The 22,317-nt window shown below is 45.1% G+C and overlaps 1 protein-coding gene across 2 annotated transcripts in view; it reads left to right on the top strand.

Annotated features, from left to right (window-relative positions):
• Nucleotides 1-22,317, top strand: part of BAZ1B (bromodomain adjacent to zinc finger domain 1B) — a 74,486-nt gene extending 52,169 nt beyond the window's left edge. For both annotated transcript variants that reach the window (XM_040456121.1, XM_040456122.1), the window contains 8 exons: nucleotides 1,581-1,758; nucleotides 3,669-3,851; nucleotides 12,559-12,706; nucleotides 13,738-13,885; nucleotides 16,060-16,175; nucleotides 18,686-18,831; nucleotides 19,968-20,071; nucleotides 20,399-22,317. In XM_040456121.1, coding sequence (XP_040312055.1) covers nucleotides 1,581-1,758; nucleotides 3,669-3,851; nucleotides 12,559-12,706; nucleotides 13,738-13,885; nucleotides 16,060-16,175; nucleotides 18,686-18,831; nucleotides 19,968-20,071; nucleotides 20,399-20,756 — 1,381 coding nt within the window. In that variant the 3' untranslated portion in view covers nucleotides 20,757-22,317. The remainder of the gene's footprint in view (nucleotides 1-1,580; nucleotides 1,759-3,668; nucleotides 3,852-12,558; nucleotides 12,707-13,737; nucleotides 13,886-16,059; nucleotides 16,176-18,685; nucleotides 18,832-19,967; nucleotides 20,072-20,398) is intronic.

The following is a 22,317-nucleotide window of genomic DNA, read 5'->3' as shown; positions in this document are numbered from 1 at the left end:
TAATGTATCACAAACCATTTGAGGTTCAAATTTATAAAACAAAAATGTATATGCTCTTTTCAAGAAAATAAGTGATGGAGGATATAGAGTGTGCACTCAATTATCTCAATAAAAAAAGGAATTTAAAAACAAAATGATAGATACCAGGCCAACTGGAAACAGAGAAGTGAAGTTTTTTGTTATATCCATCAACATTTATAAAAGATAATCATATACTCAGCCACAAAAGCAATCTCAACAGATGTAAGGGGTGCCTGGGTGGCTCAGTTGGTTAAGCATCTGACTTTGGCTCAGGTCATGATCTCACAGTTTGTGAGTTCAAGCCCGGCATCGGGCACTGCACTCACAGCTCAGAGCCTGGAGGCTGCTTCAGATTCTGTGTCTCCGTCTCTCTGTGCCCCTACCCGTTCATGTTCTGTCTCTCCCTCTCCCTCTCCCTGTCTCAAAAATAAACATTAAAAAAAATTTTTTTAAAAAGTAATTTCAGGGGGCGCCTGGGTGGCGCAGTCGGTTAAGCGTCCGACTTCAGCCAGGTCATAATCTCGCGGTGCGTGAGTTCGAGCCCCACGTCAGGCTCTGGGCTGATGGCTCAGAGCCTGGAGCCTGTTTCCGATTCTGTGTCTCCCTCTCTCTCTCTGCCCTTCCCCCGTTCATGCTCTGTCTCTCTCTGTCCCAAAAATAAATAAACGTTGAAAAAAGAAATTAAAAAAAAAAAGTAATTTCAGGATACATTCTCTGATCAGATTATGATAAAGTTAGAAATAAATTCTTTAAAGATAACCAAAGGATCTTAACTGAAAGTTAAATGTATTTCTAGATAATGTATCAAAGAAGAAAATAAAAGGGAATTCTAGAAAACAAGGAAAGGGAAATCCTTTGTAAGAAAACCCATGGGATACAGTGAAGGTTGTATTCAGAGGAAAATAATATGAAAAGTGCTTGGAATGAACGAAATGGAAACTTAGTCTAACTCAACGGAGATGACCTTGAGCTTTAGTTTTCATTTTGTTGTAAGAAGCCAACAGAGAAGAGAGTCTGCTGCTGGGACTTCAGCAGGTTAATCTGTAGTGTGAGAGTGAACTTGAAGGTCCTTCTATAGGGTCTCTGCTCAGTTTCATGTTTTTTTCTATGTTGTAAGGAATTCCAGGCAGGTGATTTAAAGTTATCTCAGGTTGGTAGCAATTCCTGGCAGCTGACATGAGCAAGTGCACATTCTTTGTGGAGAAGTAAGCTTCAAACCAGGCCTCAAAGAATTTCCACAGATAGAAATCCAAGAAACTCAAGGTAAAAAGGTCAAAACAAAACCCAGACCAGGAAATGTGAATGAGAGCCAGGTAAAGCAGTCCACTTCAGATACTGGGATTATCAAATACAGAATAAAAGAAGGGTGTTTTTAAAATGAATAAGAAAAATTTGAGAATTTGTGCAAGAAACCGTGGGTCTGAAGAAACACCCAGGAGAGATGAAAACAGTCTGAGTAAGTCTTCTAGAAATGAGACCTGCCATTCAAGTCGTTGAAATTTATAGACCGTTTTGAAATGTTCCTTTATTTCCCCTTCCTTCTACCCTAACTTTTCTAGGTACCAGGACATTATTCATTCTATTCATCTGGCCCGGAAGCCAAATTTGGGTCTAAAATCCTGTGATGGCAACCAGGAGCTTTTAAACTTTCTTCGTAGTGATCTCATTGAAGTTGCAACAAGGTTACAAAAGGGGGGACTTGGTTATGTGGAAGAAACATCAGAATTTGAAGCTCGGGTAAGAACATAAACACCCAATGAAATCTGTTACTTCTGTAAACTCAATTCGGAATTGTGCCCTGATGTTCTTGACTTCCCCAGGTGACCCCGGAAATCACATGTGGGTTTGTCCTGAAAGACCTGTGGAACCAAAAATTCTCTGTGTACATGTGGTATTTTTCCTTTGATATCTGGAAAATCTCATCATACACTTAGATCCTTTGTTCAAAAAGAGTTTTTCTATTTTTTTTTTTTTAAAGATGTTATTTTTAATCTCTACACCCATTGTGGGGCTTGAATCCACAACCCCGGGATCAAGAGTCAGACACTCCACCAACTGAGCCAAGCTCTCCAAAAATCTCTTTTCTATTAAGTTGAATAGAAAACTGGTTTTGGAGTCACAGTTCTGGAACATTGCTTAACGTATCTGTTATTTAACATTCCCATGTAATTGGTGCCTATGCTTTAAGGTCTGAAACATGTTTGTGTATTCCCATTTGTCCATCCTTGTCACTGATTGGCTCAGAAGGGTTTGCTTAATGTTGGGTAGCACTGGTGCTGGTGAATGGATACATTTCAAGGCCCATTTACGGTCTTGTCATTTACTGCTCCAAAAGACTGTCACGTGCTGTGGATGAACCAGTTCAGGAGACCCCATGTTCCACGTGAGGTAGGTTTAGTATATACCACAGCCTGAGAGAAGATTGGAAAATACTATCCATCAGTTGTTGTAAAGTGCTTTTTACTGATTTTAAATGATAAAGTCCATATACCTCCAAAGGTAATAACATTTGTGGGTCTTTTCAAATTATACGTATGCATTAAACATGTATTAGTTGTGTGATTTTTTTATGAGCAGTTGCATCTTTTCTCCCCATTTTTCCTAATCTATAAATACATTCCATTGTTCTCCGTCTTTATATTACTTTGGGGTACATAATAACGGTAGGAGTTGATAGGGTAGATGTCTTACAGCCAGACTTCCATATTTCTGTCTTTACTATTAGAATTAGTAAAACATATATGCAGCTTTCTCTCCTTTTACTTGTTTGTTTGTTTGTTTGTTTATTTATTTATTTATTTATTTATTTATTTATTTATTAAAGTAATCTCCATGCCCAGTGTGGAGCTCACACTCCCCATCCTAAAATCCAGAGTCTTATGCTCCACTGACTGAGCCAGCCAGGCACCCCCAGTCTTTTCTCTGTAATTTGGTTATGAATGCGTGGCACATTTCCTGAGAAAAAGGATTTAAACATCTTTGTTGTTCTTAATGATGTTTTTAAAGAATTCTTCAACCCTAAAGGATTTTGCCAGTTTCAAAATCAACATATACTTTTTTGTTTATTTAGCAAATATTTATCCATTGCCTGCTTTGTGCCAGATCCAGGCTCACACCTTGCTAACATCGGGTTGCCATCATTCATCTTTATTGCTTTGTTGTTCTAAAATGCTATCTCTAATTGACATGTTTTGCGTGACTGAGAAGATAGTGTTCACTTAAGCGCATGCTTTGAATCAAAATGATTTCCTCATCCAGGACATAAATGAGAGAGGCTTAGGTGAAAAAGTATGGAAAGCATATTTACCTGGCTTATATAGTTTGTAAGCCGGTGGGTCAGGTAATGTTCATTTTCCTTCTCATTTTCTCTCTGCCTTGAGACTGCAGTTTGTACATAGTAGGTACTCAGCTGCTGAGTGAATGAATGACTTCTTGAGTGGAGCAAGTTTCAGCCTCCCGTGGGTCCCATTGCCAGGGAAAGTAATAAGTTGCTTTTCAATGTATAAACCACCCACTGAACTGAGGCACCGAGGTAAATTCATGCTATGTGACCCATTTGGGGCCCAGGTTGATTTTAATTTAGTTGAGGATAGTCTCCTCGCATCTTGGCCTTTCATTCATTCTGGTGTTTCCATCATTTCCTGTAGGTGATCTCATTAGAGAAACTGAAGGATTTTGGTGAGTGTGTGATTGCCCTACAAGCCAGTGTCATAAAGAAGTTTCTCCAAGGCTTCATGGCTCCCAAACAAAAGAGAAGAAAACTCCAAAGCGAAGATTCAGCAAAGACAGAAGAGGTGGATGAAGAGAAGAAAATGGCAGAGGAAGCAAAGGTATTTTGTTCATGAAGATGCAGTTTCATGACTGTGAAAGAGTGCGGTCTGGTTTTAAAATGGTCTCACCCTGTGATTTTACCTTCTGTAAGCACTGTTCCTGCACCAGTGGTCCATTTTTATCACTTTCACTAAATTTTGTGGTTTTCAGATTCATCTGTGGAACAGAGCTGGATAATGGCTCAGAGTATCCCCAGCCCCTTTTGCCAGAGCTGATTTCTTTTTAAAAGGTGGTAGCAGTTTTTAAGTTTTCAAAAATGGTAGAATACTCATAATGAGCACTTAGTCATTTTAGCCATTTCTATGCTCTTTGTCAGTTGTGTGTCGAGCACCTACAGTATTATGTAGCCATCTCCCCTGTCCATCTCCAGAACCTTTTTACCTTTGCAAGCTGACACTCTGCCCCTTAAAGACTGAACTACCCATTTCACTCTCCCCTCAATCCCTGGCAACCACCACTTTCTTTCTGCGTCTGAATTCAACTAGTCTGAGCACCGTTACATAGAAGTGGAATCATGCTATTTGTCCTTCTGCGACTGGTTTATTTAACTTAGCATAACGTCTTCAAAGCTCATCTGTGTTATATTACGTGCCAGAATTTCCCTTTTAAGACTGAGTAATAGTCCATTCTGTGTATATACCACATTCCATATTCATCCGTCCATGCACACTTGGGTAGCTTCCACCTTTTGGCTCTAGTGGGTGATGCTGCTGTGGGCCTTGAGAGCTTGCTGGGAGCCTCTAGCAGGGGAGTGCCACTGTATACCCTTGACTGAAGAATGGTCCTGCTCTATGGGGGAAGGTTCAGGAGGGCTGTACAGTGAGGGAGGAAGGATACACTCAGCTAGCCCACCACATGTGCCAGATCCATCCTGGAGAACTGGCATGACAGATATTGCAGCCGGTGGCCCTCACATCCAGTAATGCTGCTTTAAACACCAGCATACAGCTATCTGTTCTAGTTCTTACTTTCAGTTCTTCTGGCTGTATACCTAGAAGTAGAATTGCTGCATCATTATAGTAATTCTGGTTAATTTTTTCAAGAACGGTCACGTTTTCCATAGAAGCTGCACCATTTTACATGCCCATCAGCAGTGCACAAGGGCTCTGATTTCTCCGCATTCTTGCCAACACTTGGTATTTTCTGTTTCTTTGGTTGCAGTCATCCTGATGGGTGTGAAGTGATCTCTTGTGGTTTTGATTTGCATTCCCCTAATGATTAGTGATGTTGAGCAATGTTTTTGTTGGCCTTTTGTCTGTCTTCTTGGGGGGAATGTTGCTCTGAGTCCTTTGGCTGCTTTTTAATTGGGTTGTATATTTTTCACTATTGAGTTATGTAGGTTCTTTATACGTTCTGGGTATTAATCCTTTATCACATGTGTGATTTGCTAATATATTCTCGCATCCTTTGTGCTGCCTTTTACTTCTCTTGGTGATGTCCATTGATGTGTAAAAGTTTTAAAGTTTGACAAAATTCACCTTACCTGTTTCTTTTGCTGCTTCTGCTTTTAGTGTCACATCCAGGAAATATTGCCAAATCCAGTGTCAACAAATCCAATGTCCTTCCCCTCTGTTTTCTTCTACAGGTTTTAGAGTTTGAGCTCTTCCACTTAAATCTTTGATCCAGGGGCACCTGGGGGGGCTCAGTCAGTTAAGCACCTGACTCTTGATTTCGGCTCAGGTCATGATACCGTGGTTCATGGGTTCGAGCCCCGCGTTGGGCTCTGTGCTGACAGCGTGGAGTCTCTCCCCCTCTCTCTGCCCCTCCCTAGCTTGTGCACACTGGTGTGTGTGCGCGCGTGCTCTCTCTCTCTCTCAAAAAAATTAATAATTAAATGAATTTTTTATTCATATTGAGTTAATTTTTGTAGAGTAAGGGTCTAACCTCAGTTTTTTGCATGTGGATATCCAGTTTTTTTGGTTTTTAAGTTTTAAAAGTAACATGCTCATTGTAAGTAAATCCAGTGTGAGAGGTACCGTAAAGCATGAAACCACTCCTGTCCTGGTGTTGCTCCCCAAGGATATCAGTCTTTAGTACTTTGGTGTGTTTTCTGTATACATATGAAGATAGTTTTATGGCAGTTGTACAGAATGGAGTCATCTGCATAATGTTCTGCGATTTTTCACCCCTCAGCATAATCTTTCTGTCTGCTTTCAGTCCATATAGATCCACATGACACTGTTTTCTCAGTATCTTAATTCCTTACTGATGAAATGTCTCTGGTTTTTCTTTATTAGAATAATTAGCTCCATTTTTTTTGTTTTGTCTATTAGATTTCTGCTTAAGATTACTTAGGAAGAAAAGAATTTGAAAACACTACATGAAGGGAGTGGTCCCAGGCATTATCCCATAGAAGAACACTTTTCCCTGTTTTTGATTTTTCTCCACTCCCTCATTTCCTTCTGTTCACAAACATCTGGTAAAGACTTGCCTTGTGCCAGTCGTGTGGGAAGTCTGGAGGTCATGGTGATGAGTAAAAGCCAGAAGTCCTTGCCCTCAAAGAGTCCCGCTTGGGGGGATGGGAAGGATGGTCTTGGTGGCATCCGAGCGCTGATGAGAAAGTGCAGGAGCCAGCCTGCCTGTGAGGGGTACCTAGGGGAAAGCGGGGCCGGAGGAGAGGCCATGTCAGCTGGGTTTTGAAGAATAAGTAGGAGTTAATCCAGTCGTGGAAGGGCACATAGGCTTCGTTAGATTGAGCTGACATTGGCTTTCTCCTCACGGGCCAGCCGGTCCTTGTTTTCCCTCCAAATTGATAAGAACACAGAATGAGTTTATTCTCTAAAGCTCCTCAGGTATTTGTACACCGTTGTCAAGTTACCCTCCGTTTCTTCCTCAGGCCAAGGGTGAAGCATGATAAAAGGATGTTTTTGGGAAGGAGGTAAGCAGAGCAGAGAGCTAAGATTCAGTCCGATAAAGGTTTAACTATTTTTTTTTAATGTTTTTATTTATTTTTGAGAGAGAGAGAGAGAGACAGACCGCAAGTGGGGAGGGGCAGAGAGGGAGGGAGACACAGAATCTGAAGCAGGCTCCAGGCTCCAAGCTGTCAGCACAGTGCCTGACACAGGGCTCAAACCCATGAACTGTGAGATCTTGACTTGAGCCGCAGTCGGATGCTTAACAGACTGAGCCACCCAGGCACCCCAATAAAGGTTTAACTGTTAATTCATGACTTAGATTCAAACACTCCACACATGTTGGTATCTTCCTGGGATTTAGTTCCCACTTCTCTGTGTTCTCTTTTGATGGTGGCACGGCATTCAGGTAAGCTTCTAGATGAAGTCTAAGATGTTAGATGGTTAATAGTCTCCTTTGCTAAGTCTTTTCTCATTAGGCCTCAGTTTTAGCCTTGCTGAGTACTGCATGGGCTTTATTTTTTTTTTTTTTTTAATTTTTTTTTTCAACGTTTATTTATTTTTGGGATAGAGAGAGACAGAGCATGAACGGGGGAGAGACAGAGAGAGAGGGAGACACAGAATCGGAAACAGGCTCCAGGCTCTGAGCCATCAGCCCCAGAGCCTGACGCGGGGCTCGAACTCATGGACCGCGAGATCGTGACCTGGCTGAAGTTGGACGCTCAACCGACTGCGCCACCCAGGCGCCCCTACGTGGGCTTTATTTTTAACTGTATCCAGAAGAGTCTCTTTCTTGATGTGATGTTCCCTTGACATTTCTTTGCCAGTAACAGTTTCTCATTGCGCAGCAGTAGCTATAGAATTCTTGTCAAAAGTTCTTTTTTAATATTCCTCCCCATAGCAAAGTAACCTCTTTTTAGCTTGTCATATGAGACTTCATTCTTAACTTGATCGGGGAGGAAAATATGAGCATTTTGCTGGTTTAACCTTGGGGCCCAGACACATGGTACACAAATGGAAAGCATGGAAGAGTTTCTTGGAAAATCAATTAGGTTGCCTACTAAGTAGTTCAACAATGTTCTCCATTAAAATGGCATTATGCCCTGCTTGCAATTCCCGACCAAAGGTCAACTTTGCCACAGCTCTGAAATTTTCCACTGCCCTTTGCTTTGAAGGTTTCCACTTAGCACAGGCTAGGGTTTTTCAGCTGGCACTAGGTGGTTGCTTGAACTAATATGTCTTTAAAATGGGCTTCAGTTTCCTTACTTATAAAAGTAGATGGTTTCTCGAATCCCTTTTTGTAATAGTTGATGATTTCAGATATTTAATGTTTATTTAATTTTTTTTTTTTTTTTTTTGCATTAAGTGGGAAAGCCGTTGTATAAATTGGCAAAATCCTGAGTTCTTTTAGGCTATTTACTTTGGATGCATTTGTCCCTAAACTTGATTATCTGTTTTTCCATTTTAAATGTTCTTTTGTGGAAGAATATGGTTGAAAGCCTTGTCCTATCCTAGCCAAGATAGGATATTGCCTTTTTACTGTTAGTGAAAGGATTAATGGGAACTTTGCAGGTAAGCTGGCTTCCCCTTGATTCTGTTACATCCACTTCTACCTAGGGACCAATTTTATTTAAACATGCTAGAGATTTGAATTTTCCATCAGAATAATGTGTTTAGCCTCCAGCAGCATTGTAACACCTAGAGGATTTACTGGATACCACCAGTGTCGAATGTCAAAACTTTGTTGACACTGTATATCTGGTTTGAAAACGGTGTCTTTATTTTTTTTTTTTTTTTTTCAACTTTTTAAATTTATTTTTGGGACAGAGAGAGACAGAGCATGAACGGGGGAAGGGCAGAGAGAGAGGGAGACACAGAATCGGAAACAGGCTCCAGGACCTGAGCCATCAGCCCAGAGCCTGATGTGGGGCTCGAACTCACGGACCGCGAGATCGTGACCTGGCTGAAGTCAGATGCTTAACCGACTGCGCCACCCAGGCACCCCAACAGTGTCTTTAAAAGCACAACAAAAAACCCAGTGTCTTGAATATGGTGTGGGGTTTTTGTTTTAATGTGCTGGACTGTTTGGAAGTTTTTACAGTGACAGTAGAACAGGATGGTCTTTCAAATCTTGAATGCCTAATGTTTTGCCCTCAAAATTAGAGGTTGGTTGGAATGTAGGCTGGTCTAAGTGGATAACTCAGTGGGTTTAACAGGATACTAGTGATTGTCCAGTATCTATGATGTCAAGAGCACTGGGATTGGGGATCTAGAAATGTGAAGGAGACCTGGCCCCAAATTGCTGAGACTTCGGGCAAAAATAGTAAATGAAGATTATACAAATGTGCACATATATTCATAGCAGTATTATTTATAATAGCCCAAAAATGGAAATACCCCAGATGTCCCTCAACTGATGAATGGATAGACAAAATGTGAATTATCCATTCAGTGGTTATTATTCAGCAGTTAAAATGGAATGAAGTATTGTTATATGCTACGATGTGGATGGACCTAGAAAAATTATGCTCAGTAAAAGAAGTCAGTCACAAAAGGCCACACAAAAGGTATACAGAATGTCCAGAATAAGAGAATCTCTAGACCAAAAGTGAATTAGTGGTTGCCTAGGTCTGGGGAAGTGGTGGGTTAGGGTGGAGGATGTGGAGTGGCTACTAGTGGGTGCAGGGGTTCTTTCGGGGATGCTGCAAATATTCTAGAATTAAGATTATGCCGCTAGTTGTACAGCTCTGCAAATACATGAAAACCATTGTTTCTTTACAGGTGAACTTGTTAACATAAATTATGTCTCAAGTCTGTATTAAAATGAGGTTAAGTAAGCCTATTTCCAGGATCTTCCAAAAAAAATTTTTTTTATTTTAACGAGGCCAGATGTGCTATTGAGCACTCAAATCTTGTAATTCATAGGAAATAGTAAAAAAAAAAAAAAAAAAAGAGGGTACCATATGCTAATAGGACTCTTGAATGCTCTCGTGCGTCTGTCCACTAGAGGACAGCAAAGCCCATTTGAGCCATTTCTGTCTGTTAGGGCACTCTTTTTAAGGACTGAATCTTTTTTGTTTTTTTTAATGTTTACTTATTTTTGAGTGAGAGACCGAACATGAGCGGGGGAGGGGCAGAGAGCAAGGAAGACAGAATCTGAAGCAGGCTCCAGGCTCTGAGCTGTCAGCACCGAGTATGACGCGGGGCTCAAACTCAGGAACTGCACGATCATGACCTGAGCCAAAGTCAGATGCTTAACCGACTGGGCCACCCAGGTGCCCCTGAACCTAAAATTCTTAAATTTGTATTCCATTGAAGGCATGTGGGTTGTTACCATGCTACAAGAATCTGTGTACCATAGGTCAGCTCTCCCTGGCATCATGGGAACAGCCCAGCCCAGCGAGGCAAGCTGCGATTGTGGACTTCACATTTTACTGAGGAGCTCTGAGGAGGGAAGGAAGGAAATTGTACTGTATTTTGAAGGCAGATGTTGAAATTATCTGCAGTGGAGGTTGGAGTAAGGAATGAGCCAGATTCTACTAGAATTTTAGCTGCCCCTTAAATAGACTTTTTGTTGTATTTATATTACGTATTCTTGTTATTCATGAATTGATACACACAGGGCTCTCTGTGGTTCTCTGTTTCCATAAGAAAGAGAAAGGGCAGCCTTTGTTCCCCACTCTCAAACCTCACACCACAGCTTCAGAAGTAGCTCAACGGTCTTTGTCCCTTGGCAGCTCTATTTTAAAGCCTGTGGGCTTCCAGGATAACTAGCCTTTCCTATAAGATAAAGACTATATTACTTAAAATAGATCTCTGCCTAGGGTAGAGCAGAGATGTGCAGCAGTTAGTCAGCTAGGCCTGGTAGCCAAGTTGTAAAAGCAGTAGGCATCGCTCCTTGAATTTGAGTTCAGTTACGGCCAGGTTGGCCGGGTTAAGCAATACGATCCCCAAAAGGTGGATGACAGTAGGATGACCTAATCTCTCAGCTTCCGGTGTAGCTCCCAAGCTTTCCCTCGTCCATCACTGCTGTGTTTTCTGACTGTCTGAGAATGATAATCCCTTTAGAGGCATTTGTTTATGCAGATGCTTACCTCATCATTGAGGTAAGATATGTTTTGAAGATATAAACACCTTTTGATTAATGAAACAGTAATACAAATAAAGGAATTAATCCAAAAATGGCATTTCTGGTTTTCCTTAGAATGTATATTTTATAGGAGAGAGGGTTGTGTTTATCATTGAATTTTTTTTTTTAAGTTTTTTTATTTTGAGAGAGGGCACACATGCGTGCTAGTGAGAGAGGGACAGAAGGAGAGGGAGAGCAAGAATCCCAAGCAGGCTCCACACCGTCAGCGCAGAGCCCAATGCAGGCTCAATCTCATGAACCTTAGATCGTGACCTGAGCTGAAATCGAGTCAAGAGTTGGACACTTAACTGACTGAGCCACCCAGGTGCCCCTGTTGTTGAGAGTTTTAACCCCTCCTCCCCCTTCCTAACTGTGTTTTCCCTGGCTTATTCTGAATTAATTTGCATTTTCTGAAGATGGGAAGAGGCAGTGCTTATTATGCTGAGAGTAACTCCCGGGAAGAAGTGAGTCTGAGCCCTGGGCCTCTGAAATTTTCACTTACAAGTTGGTGATAAAGTCAAGAGGAATACTTCAGATCAGTGCATAGTATTTTTAAGTGTTGGGGCACTTGGGTGGCTCAGTCGGTTAAGTGGCTGACTTCGGCTCAGGTCATGATCTCAGTTTGTGAGTTTGGGTCTGCATCGGGCTCTGTGCTGACAGCTCAGAACCTGAAGTCTGCTTCGGATTCTGTGTCTCCCTCTCTGACCCTCCTCTGCTCACACTATCTCTCTCCAAAATGAATAAACATTTAAAAAAAAATTAAAATATTTTTTAAGTGTTGTAGAATGTTTCATGGAGAGTATTTACTATAATTTCCAGGCCCTGTAAACTGGGGTTGTGGCACATAACACAGAAACCAATCATCTTGTTGACCAGAGTTGCGGTAGCTACATGACGTTACTGCACGCTTAGCGTGTACACAGGTGTTCATGCTTTTATTTTTTATTTTTTTTTCAACGTTTATTTATTTTTGGGATAGAGAGAGACAGAGCATGAACGGGGGAGGGTCAGAGAGAGAGGGAGACACAGAATCGGAAACAGGCTCCAGGCTCCGAGCCATCAGCCCAGAGCCTGATGCGGGGCTCGAACTCACGGACCGCGAGATCGTGACCTGGCTGAAGTCGGACGCTCAACCGACTGCGCCACCCAGGCGCCCCAGGTGTTTGTGCTTTAAAAATTTTTTTTTTTCAACGTTTATTTATTTTTGGGACAGAGAGAGACAGAGCATGAACGGGGGAGGGACAGAGAGAGAGGGAGACACAGAATCGGAAACAGGCTCTAGGCTCTGAGCCATCAGCACAGAGCCTGACGCGGGGCTCGAACTCACGGACCGCGAGATCGTGACCTGGCTGAAGTCGGACGCTTAACCGACTGCGCCACCCAGGCGCCCCTGTTCGTGCTTTTAAATGACACTCAATCTTTAAGTGGATTTCACTGGAAGAGACAGGTGTCTGATCACCCTCCCCCGCCCCCCACCCCCTGCCTTAATTCTTTATGTAACCTTTGGTAAGTTTTTCCCACTCTTCAGAGCCTTGATTTCTTCTATAAACTAAATGGGTGAGACTGGAAAAGCCCTAGGAGATAAATGTATCCAGCATTCTCTCACCCCTCCACCTGTTCCTGATGCTGTCAGTTCATGCTCTCCGGCAGCATTTCGCCAACAGTCTGCATGTCATGTCCTTGAGGTCGCTGTGGCAGCGCTGACCTGATGTGGTCTCTGTTTAGGTTGCGTCTGCTCTGGAGAAATGGAAGACAGCAATCCGTGAAGCTCAGACTTTTTCCAGAATGCATGTTCTACTTGGGATGCTTGATGCCTGTATCAAGTGGGATATGTCAGCAGAAAATGCTAGATGCAAAGTTTGTCGAAAGAAAGGTATATTTAAATCAGTGTTGTGTGTCTGAGTGTAATAGGGACTGGGGCTTCCATTCCAAAGATATTTCCCCCCCTGAAGATTGCTGTGCACAACTTTCAAGTGTAATGGAACAGAATTTGCCTTTTTCTAGAGATCTGTAAAATGCTGCCCTTTGAAGTAACATGACAGCAAATCAGAGAAAACCCTTTGTTCCTCAGTTTTGAATATAAGAGCGGTTTATCTTGCCAATCTTTAAATTTTCTACAGGGAACAAAATTAACCTACAATTTTAAATCTGAGTTTTTAGTCATCCATGAAGTAAGATATTCTACCAGCAGAGGGCAGTATTTGTGTATTGGGAAGACTACTCAGGTTTGGGCCAACTGTCACAGTCCTACAGAGCAAGGCGTTTGGGACTCTTTAATGCTTTTAGCTTTCAGAACCCGTGTAAAAGGAACTTAATGACTAATAGCCCTCAAGTGCCTTCTCAGTGGCTGAAGTTATTTTGTGAACTAGGTTAGGATTTAATTCCCTTCCCAAGAATGAAAAGATCCTGTGTAAAACCCATCAGTTGCTCTCAACATTGTTTTAGAATAAATGTTCTAGAGGGAAGTGACCATGTCAGGTTGATTTCATATATTTTGAAACCGAGTGATTTAAGAGAACGATATCAGATGGGTATCGAGGAAGAGGATGGATAGGAAATGTTAATACTTCATGGGGGTTTGTTTCTTAGTGGGAGAGGAGCAGTGACATTTCCTGCTAGGACTTGGTATTTGTTGCCACTTTGTAAATGTTTTAACTGTCCTCTCCTAGATGGAGTTGGATTTGGGGATAGAAGTCAGAAGACCTGAGTGTTAAATTACGAGTAGTGTAGTTATCCTTCATTTCTTCTCAGAAATGACTGCATTTTTTCTAAAAAGGGATAACAGTTTGCTAGACTGTTGGCTCCCCTATGGCGTTAATGGAGGGTGGGTGAGTGGCTCTTTGTTACAGCTTGCCAACCATTGCTGTGCTCCCGACAGTGCTCTACAAGTTTATCTCCTTGCAGGTGAGGATGACAAACTGATCTTGTGTGATGAATGTAACAAAGCCTTCCACCTGTTTTGTCTGAGGCCAGCCCTCTATGAGGTGCCAGATGGTGAGTGGCAGTGCCCCGCTTGCCAGCCTGCTACTGCCAGGCGCAACTCCCGTGGCAGGTGAGAATTTCTTCTTTTAAAAACAGATGAAATGGCTGGTTTATAATTAAGCTTTAGTTATTCAAACTGAATTATTCTAAGGAGCTGTAAGTTCATCTTTTGCGTATGGAGCCTGATCATTTAAGGTATTACAGTAAGAGGTCAAAGGACTCTGATTTCACTTTAGCTTAATGTTGACATTTCTCATCTTCATTGTGAGACACGTTCTGTGTCTTCTTGATCCTGCCTAGCAGTATGTCTCCTTTTGCCTTTTACTTCCACTTGGGCCACTTCTTGATTTGCGATCACTTCTGCAACCACCCACCGCTAAAAATCCCGAAACTCCTGACCTTCCTTACGCATACCTGTTGTTTTCCTTCCTGATCACGATTACAACTTTGCTGTCAACTTGAAAGTCTTCCTCTCTCTCAACTTCCATGCTCATTTGCCAGACATTATCTGTGTGTCCAGACGTCTTACAAAATCAGTCATCTGCTGTGTACTCTCCATGGTCCCTGCCGTCATTTGGCCCTCCTGTCTCTCTCATCTGGGCTCCTCCAGTGGCTTCTTAATTCCTTACCTCCAATCTTTCCCCCTCTTATTCGTCCAGCTTTTGTGGTGGTACCAGAAGAGTTTACATAAGGCAGAGATCTGTTCGTGTTACTCTCCTGTTTAAAAACCTTAATTTTTCCACTGCCTCTAGAAATACAGTCCAAATTCCTGGGCCTAATTTTTGAGATTGTTATAGAATGCTGGTCTTTGTTGTTGTTGTTTATTTATTTTGAGAGAGACAGAGACAGCACAAGTAGGGCAGGGGCAGAGAGAGAAAGAGAGAGGGAATCCCAAGCAGGCTCCACACTGTCAGCACAGAGCCCAGTGCAGGGCTGAAACTCATGAAACCGTGAGATCATGACTTGAGCTGAACCCAATAGTTGGACACTTAACTGACTGAGCCCTAGGTGCACCCAGTCTGTGTTAAAAAAAAATTTTTTTTAACATTTATTTATTTTTGAGAACGAGAGAGAGAACATGACCATGGGAGGGGCAGAGAGAGGAAAAGGAGGCAGAGAATCCAAAGCAGGCTCCAGGCTCCAGGCTCCATGCTGACAGCTGAGAGCCTGTCGTGGGGTCCCTCCCCGGTCTGTTTTTATGAGCCCTTATTCCCATTTTGTGTGCTTGTTACAGACTGTTCATTGGGTATCCTTGCCTCTGTGTGTTCCTCCTAGCTGGGAATATTCCCTCTCCCCAGTACTGAGGGAACTGCCTATGGCCTACCTAAAATTTCACTTTTTTGAAGTGTTTTTGTATTCGTAAAATTAGTTGTTCCTCCTCTGTGTTCCAAGTGAGCATCCAGTCTTGTGGTCTTTGGTGCATCGTGCCTCTATGATTAGGCTTACAAGTGACTGTCTTCCAGGAGATTGCTGCTGCCCTGAGAGTGGAGGTGGTGCTTTGTTCACCACCCTGACCCCCACAAGGCCGAACACCGGGGCCTTGTAAAGAGGAGATGCCTTCATACTGGCCAAGTTAATCCCGTTGTTTCCCACATTGCAATTGGAGGTTGTGAAAGGGCAGCTTCTGGGTGCTCTGGCTTGGTCTCCGAGAGGGCAGAGCTGTTTGATCCTGACCCCATGTGACAGCGTTACTCAGTTATTTCTCACTCCGCTCCAGCCACACTGAGAGCCGAGTAAGGCACACTCCTCTGAAATGGCGGGGCTTTAGACCAGCTGTTCAGAGCCGGGATTAGCATTGCTTTGATGTCGTGGTCATCTGTAAGCTGTCCCACTCCTGGAACGGGGCCGTCAAGGTGGAGTAACACCTGTCCGGGCTGCTCATTCGTTCAGTCTTCCCCAAGGTCGGGAGCAACTTTTCATATCTGAAATGTTACGTTACCTGGCTGATTCTGTTGAGACAAAAGAAACAGGTTTTGTGTTGTTTTATGTGAGGAGAGGTGGGGTTGTATTTTGGGCTTGATTTCTGGTGCTGTTGGTGTCTCATCCAAAGCATTTATGGCCTGGTTGGGGAGAGATGCCATTGAAGCTTAGGCTTCGTTCTGCTTCCCGTGTCCTGGCCTTGTCATCAAACCTGCCTAGTTGGTGAAGAGGAGAAAGCTACAGGGGTGTGGGAATTCATCCTTCCTCAGGAGCGCTTAGGCCTAGAACCACGGTCCTTCCCTACGTGCTTTTCCCTCCCCACAGGAATTACACTGAAGAGTCTGCCTCTGAGGACAGTGAAGATGATGAGAGCAATGAAGAGGAGGAAGAGGAGGAGGAGGAGGAGGAGGAGGAAGATTATGAGGTGGCTGGTTTGCGATGTAAGTATTCAGTTTGCCTTCATAGTTGACCTCACAGTTTTCCAGGCTGCCTTAGGAAGACTGCGTTGGCAGCGGACCCCCACCCAGCATTGCTCTCACATGTTGTGGCCGTGGGGTGGGTGACTCCACTGCCATGGTTTCAAATGGGTTTTCAAGATGCCATTTAACCACTTTCCTAGTGGGAGGTTGGATCAGCCCTATGGTAGGTCCAGTTGGTCCAAGATTGAGTGGAATTCAAGCCCCCAAGTGTGTTGATGACGAGTCTCCTGATTCAAACCTCTCAGTGTATGGGGACAGTGGGGACAATGGGTAAGGAAGGTCTAGGCCCATTGTCATCTCTTTTTTTTTTTTTTTAATTTTTTTTTTCAACGTTTTTTATTTTATTTTTGGGACAGAGAGAGACAGAGCATGAACGGGGGAGGGTCAGAGAGAGAGGGAGACACAGAATCGGAAACAGGCTCCAGGCTCCGAGCCATCAGCCCAGAGCCTGACGCGGGGCTCGAACTCACGGACCACGAGATCGTGACCTGGCTGAAGTCGGACGCTTAACCGACTGCGCCACCCAGGCGCCCCTCCCATTGTCATCTCTTAATGGTTGTTTTAGCCTCTGGTGCAGTGCTGCTGTCAGAGAAGTGATTTTTTTCTCTGGTTACAGTGATTTTTCTCATTTATGTGGCATGCAGGTCTATAGGTTTGCTGGTTTTAAAAAGAGAAGACTTGTTTTCTCATGGGTTAGGGTGGTTGTTTGGAAGGTTCAGATCTGTTTCTCACTAGATGCCAGCAGGAGCCAGGGTTGGGGAGGCCTCATCATTTACACTTTACTTCGTTGACTCTCTCACTTCTGTGATGGTCATTTTTCATGAGTCCTTTTCATGCTTAAGCCTAAAGTCCTGCAGTCTAGACTTTCAACAGCCTTCTCCTTTGCAGAGTATATACCCTTCCTTGTAGGTTGGTAGAAAAGAGACCACAAGTCAAGATTTTGATGAGCTTTTGAACCGATGATACAGTTCCCAAGATGACAGCACTCTGAACATTCACATCTTGGTATAGAGTCTGAGAAGGTGTTTGGTGTGACCAGTCTTCTGGCGGTGGTGCTGCTAAAACCTTGAGAGGTTTGGGTGTGCCCGCCTGCCCCCATCTTCCCAGTCCTGCAGGGCTCTAATTTGAGACCCATTAATTTCTCTCATTCCTAGAGGGTTTTTTTTTTTTTTTTTTTTAATTCCCCAGGCATAATTTTCCAGTTATCCAGGGTAAGGAGACACGTAGTCCCTTACAGGAAGAGACTTCATCTGCTGGCTAGAGAGTGCAGTTCAGATGCACGGTTGTCTGGGAATAGATTCTGAATGTAACAGTGTACTCATTTGGTTTGTTTTCGGAGTAGTGGATGCTTTCACTTGTGAGTTATATTCTCTTTCCAAGGAATTGTTCTCTCTCCAGGTTTCTAGGTTCTTGTCTGCCAAAAGGGTCTAGGAAATATTAGTAGACCTCTGAGCCCTTTGTCTGCTGCACCTTTTAGGCCACCAAAGATGTGTTCCTTAGTATAGCTCGAGGCCCTGGGTTGGTGGCTGTCTCTAGCATTTTGAGTTTCATCCTTGTTGTCAGTTTTTTTATTCTCTCTTTCAAGCCTGGTCTTGAGCTTAGAGACCTTAAAATAGCTTATGAAGGGTTATCAGGGTCCAGAAGTGAATGTAAAACACTGTTTATTGATTCTTTGTGTCACTGACTGTGTATACCCCCGTCTCTGTCCACATGTCACCTCCCTGTGTTCAGTGGAGAAGCTTTGAGCTAATCCTTATAGAGCATCGCTCCTGGAGGACATATTGAGAAATGTTGGTTTGTCTGACATTGACCACCTGTTGTAAACCTGAGACACAGGTCATCTTGGGGGTCTTTGTATTCTTTATTGTTCCTTTCGGGGTTGTGGGCAAGGGCTCTTGTGGAAGTGGCCTGGTCCACTGTCTGTGGTTTTCAGAAATGCAAGAAAGCTGGACTAGGGTAAGCCAGAAATTGGATTCGATGAGGGAGACTTTGCATAGGTATCTGCTTTTCTCTGAGAAGGTTGTGGTGAATGTAGGATTCCTTGGGGAACTAGGAAGTGTTCTACGTTCAGAGTCCCCCCTCCACGTAAGGACTTACATTGACAGGCTGAGCTGGGGCTGTGGGAATTCCAGGCAGACCTGTTAGCAGACGGCCTCTCCTCCTGGGTGAGTCAGCTCACCACTGACTCGTTCGTTCCCAGGAGTGACTGAACAGTGGGGCAGAGAGAGCCATTCTGAAGAGAGCCTGCCGAAGAGACTCTTAGCAGGTCTTTGGCAGTTGATGAAAGCTATCCGTTCATCTCCTTCTCTACCTTTAAAGTGTCCTGTTAGGTAAGGCAAGAGAGAAACTGTAAGAGCTCCTTACAACCACGGGGAGCCGTTGCTTTGCTCGACTGGGTGCTCTTCCCATTCCATAGATGTGTTCCCTTCTTCCTCAGCTGTTCGACTCCAAATCCATGTTTTCTATTTCAGTGAGACCTCGAAAGACTGTCCGGGGCAAGCATGGTGTCATCCCTCCTGCAGCGAGGCCAGGACGACGGCCAGGCAAGAAGCCTCATCCTGCTAGGAAGTCTCGGCCGAAGGTACCACCTGTGGACGACGCTGAGGTGGAGGAGCTGGTAAGTGATTTCTCCCCTTCCCTCTAACGCTCCCCCCCACCCCCGCCGGCGTGCAACAGGTGGAAGCCTCCCCCTGGCGCCCCCCTCCCCAACTTTGCAGGCTGCTGCGTGTGGCAGATGGGTGGGCCTGGAGGCAGCAGGCCCTCCGGGAGCAGCTATGTCCGGCATTCCCCTGCTGTAGCCTGCAGATATCGTCTCCCCTAGTTAATAGGCAGCCTGTGACTTGTTAGGGATTTTAAAATAGTATCCATGTGTCTCCAGTGGCTCAGAGGGGCTGGGTCTCCATTGTGGGAATGTCAGCAATGTTGGAGCCTCACTCACTCTTGAGTCTTTTGCCGACAGTTGTCGTGGAGGGGTGTTACCCTCCCCTCTGCTCCCCCAACCAATGTAATTTTAGTGGTTTTACTTCAGATTTTACTTGAGCTTCCAAGAACAATAAAGGGGCTCTTGAAAATTAACTTATTCTGACAGAGCAAATTGGGGTTGGGGGCATAAAGTGAGCCTCTGGGGAGCTCGGGGGCATTGTGAGATCCTTCTGCTGGCCCGACCCTAACTAACTCTTCAAGCCCCTGGCTCTGACCACTGTGAGCCGCAGCAGTGATAACTCCCTGGAGGGGACACCCGCCCTTTCCTTCTCAGCCACTTAGCTCCCACATGCCTGCAGCAGGAGAGCCTGGGAAAGGAGTCGTGCCTCTGGCTTTTCTTCCCTCAGGCCCTCCACCCCCACAGAGTTAGCCGCCAGTGGTCCCTGTAACCAGTCCAGCTCTCCGCACTTGCTGTTTTATACCCCTCCATGGTGTGCACATAATCCCAGGTCCATCTGCTCTCAGGCCGCCGTCCTGGTGACAGTGGGCTCTCTAGCTGACCTCCAGCAGGACGGCTGTAATACGGCAACTGCTGCCTGCCCTCTGCTGCTCCCTTTGCAGGGAGGAGGCAAGTGGGCTGATGGGAAGACGCCTGCCCCCTGGCTGAGCGCATCCTGACTTGAATGTCAGATGATGTTGACTATCTCTGCTCCAAGAAAATGGTTGAACTCCTTTTTTTTTTTTTTTTTTTTAAAACAGATACACACATTTTCTCTTCCGTCCACTCTTCTCTTGGACCTGTAATAACATGTCTCTCTTTTTTGGTGCCAGGTACTCCAGACCAAGCGGAGCTCCCGGAGGCAAAGCCTGGAGTTGCAGAAGTGTGAAGAGATCCTCCACAAGATTGTGAAGTACCGCTTCAGCTGGCCTTTCAGGTGGGCTTTGTGTCTCCAGCACAGGGAAGCAGGACCCACCTTGTGGGTTCTCAGAGCATGCAGATAGGCAGCTGGCCCGGGGCGTGCTGAGCGGAGGCCGTGGGATCCACCCCCATCCCTTCGTTTAGGACATGTGTGAGTGGTGGAGGAGTTAGCTTCCCAAACTGGTAAGGGAGAGCACTTTGTACAAGGTGGACGCACCTCTTCTCCGCCTGCCAGCTGGCCGATCTCCGCAGGGGCGGGTGTCCTGGGAGCGGTGGTTTGATAACAAGGTTTGTGTCTGTTCTCGAGGCTACGTTCACATCTCCGTTTGGTTCTCTTCCACAGGGAGCCGGTGACCAGAGACGAGGCCGAGGATTACTATGATGTCATCACCCACCCCATGGACTTCCAGACAATGCAGAACAAATGTTCCTGTGGGAGCTACCGCTCTGTGCAGGAGTTTCTTACTGACATGAAGCAAGTGTTTACCAATGCTGAGCTCTACAACTGCCGGGGCAGCCATGTGCTAAACTGTATGGTGAAGACAGAACAGTGTCTGGTGGCTCTGTTGCATAAACACCTTCCTGGCCACCCATATGTCCGCAGGAAACGCAAGAAGTTTCCCGATCGGCTTGCTGAAGATGAAGGGGACAGTGAGTCAGAGCCCATTGGACAGTCCAGGGGACGAAGGCAGAAGAAATAGAGAGGCAGGGCCCTGGTAAGGGAGTTGAGGTGGGGGGAATGGAGAGAGCTGGGGAGGGTGAGCGGGGGGCGGGAGAGGAAGGTGGACAGGAGTGTGGAAGGGAGGGAGTCACGGGGAGTCCCGAAGTGCCCGTCATCCCGAGCTTCTGCCGCCCTCCCCAGCTCTCCAGAGGGCCCTCCGCACGCAGAGCTCTTTGGAGAACCTGCTCTTGGGTGGTCTCTGCCCAGAGACACGGCGGGTGGTAGACGAGGGCCTTGGCCCTGAAAGTGTCCAGGGAGGGGCTGGGGGTACAGCCCTTGTCGTGAGCCCCCGTCCTTTAACCTTCTTTCCCGGGGTCCCTCTCGCTTTGGCCACCACAACAGTGCCAAGCCTCTGGTCTCTAGCGGAGGGGTTACTGCATTACATAGAAGGATCGGGGGTAATCAGGCCAACTGGGGAGGTGGTGTTGATTTTTTTTAATCTGTATTTACACCCAGTCTTGTTTCTTCAAGCCCGTCCTCTGTGTCTCGCTCCCCCTCCCTCAGGTGACGCTATCAGTGAGTGCCACACCACGTTCTGTATTCACCAGCATCATGAGACACTTGTGCTCCTTTGAGTTGCTTTTGGCAGAGTAAAGGGACACGTCCCGGAGCCATTCCTGAATCTAACCCCTCCCCCTCTTTGTGACAGCTCTCTCCCTGCTCCCACCCCACCCCACCTCACCCCCTCAGAAAAAAAAAAAAAAAAAAATAAAAAAAAAAAATAAAAAAAAAACCCCACAAAAAACCTAAGGCACTTCACTTAGAGACTGGAGTCCTGCTTATAATCATGCGTATAACCTTTACTTCAATGGGTCTGGCCAGAGGGGTGTTGGAGCCCAGCCCACCCACGTACCAGACAAGCTCTTAGGGGAGAAGAAAAGCAGGAAGAATTTAAATGTTTAATTTTTTTTAATTGACTTTTCTAGTTATTAAAAGTTGCTTGTTTCAGCAGTGATATTGTATAAAGAACATCTTGTAAGATATTTCTGTCATCTTGCTTTGGCACATGTACAGTACAGTTTATATGATAACGTGTTCGCTTTACTTTGCCCCGTCTCCTCCCTCAGCCCATCCTCTCTCCTTCAGAGAAGCCGGGCTGGAGGGTCATCGGGGCAGGTGGTGGGACCTGGGGGGGAAGGGCTGTCCCTCTGCCTGCCCCGACCGCCGATTCTGCTGCCTCCATCTACAGCCGCCACCTCCCGCCTCCCCCCACCATGTCCCCACGAAGCTGAATCTTGCCTTGCCGGTCCGCCAGCTGCGCGTGGGGTGGGAGTGGGGGTGTGTGGAGGAGCTCTGCCGGCCCTTCCGCAAGGAGTCTGGCGTTAGTGGCTCTGGTTGGGCAGGACTTCCTAGTCTTCTTTCCCTTTTATGGCAGATTTTGATAAAATGCAAAACAGGGTTTAATTTTCTTTTCTACCAGCTTTGAATTTAGCAAATGTGAGCACCTCAGCTCTTCTGTAACTATTTAAGTTAAGGGAAAACATGTCCACCAAGGGGATTGCAGCTCCTAGAACTGGAGAATAAAGCCTCTTAATACTGAA

Source organism: Herpailurus yagouaroundi, unplaced genomic scaffold, assembly GCF_014898765.1.
Source record: "Herpailurus yagouaroundi ecotype Mexico unplaced genomic scaffold, PumYag 216, whole genome shotgun sequence".
NCBI classification, from domain to species: Eukaryota; Metazoa; Chordata; class Mammalia; order Carnivora; family Felidae; genus Herpailurus; species Herpailurus yagouaroundi.
This window is presented reverse-complemented; position numbering and strand designations above follow the sequence as displayed.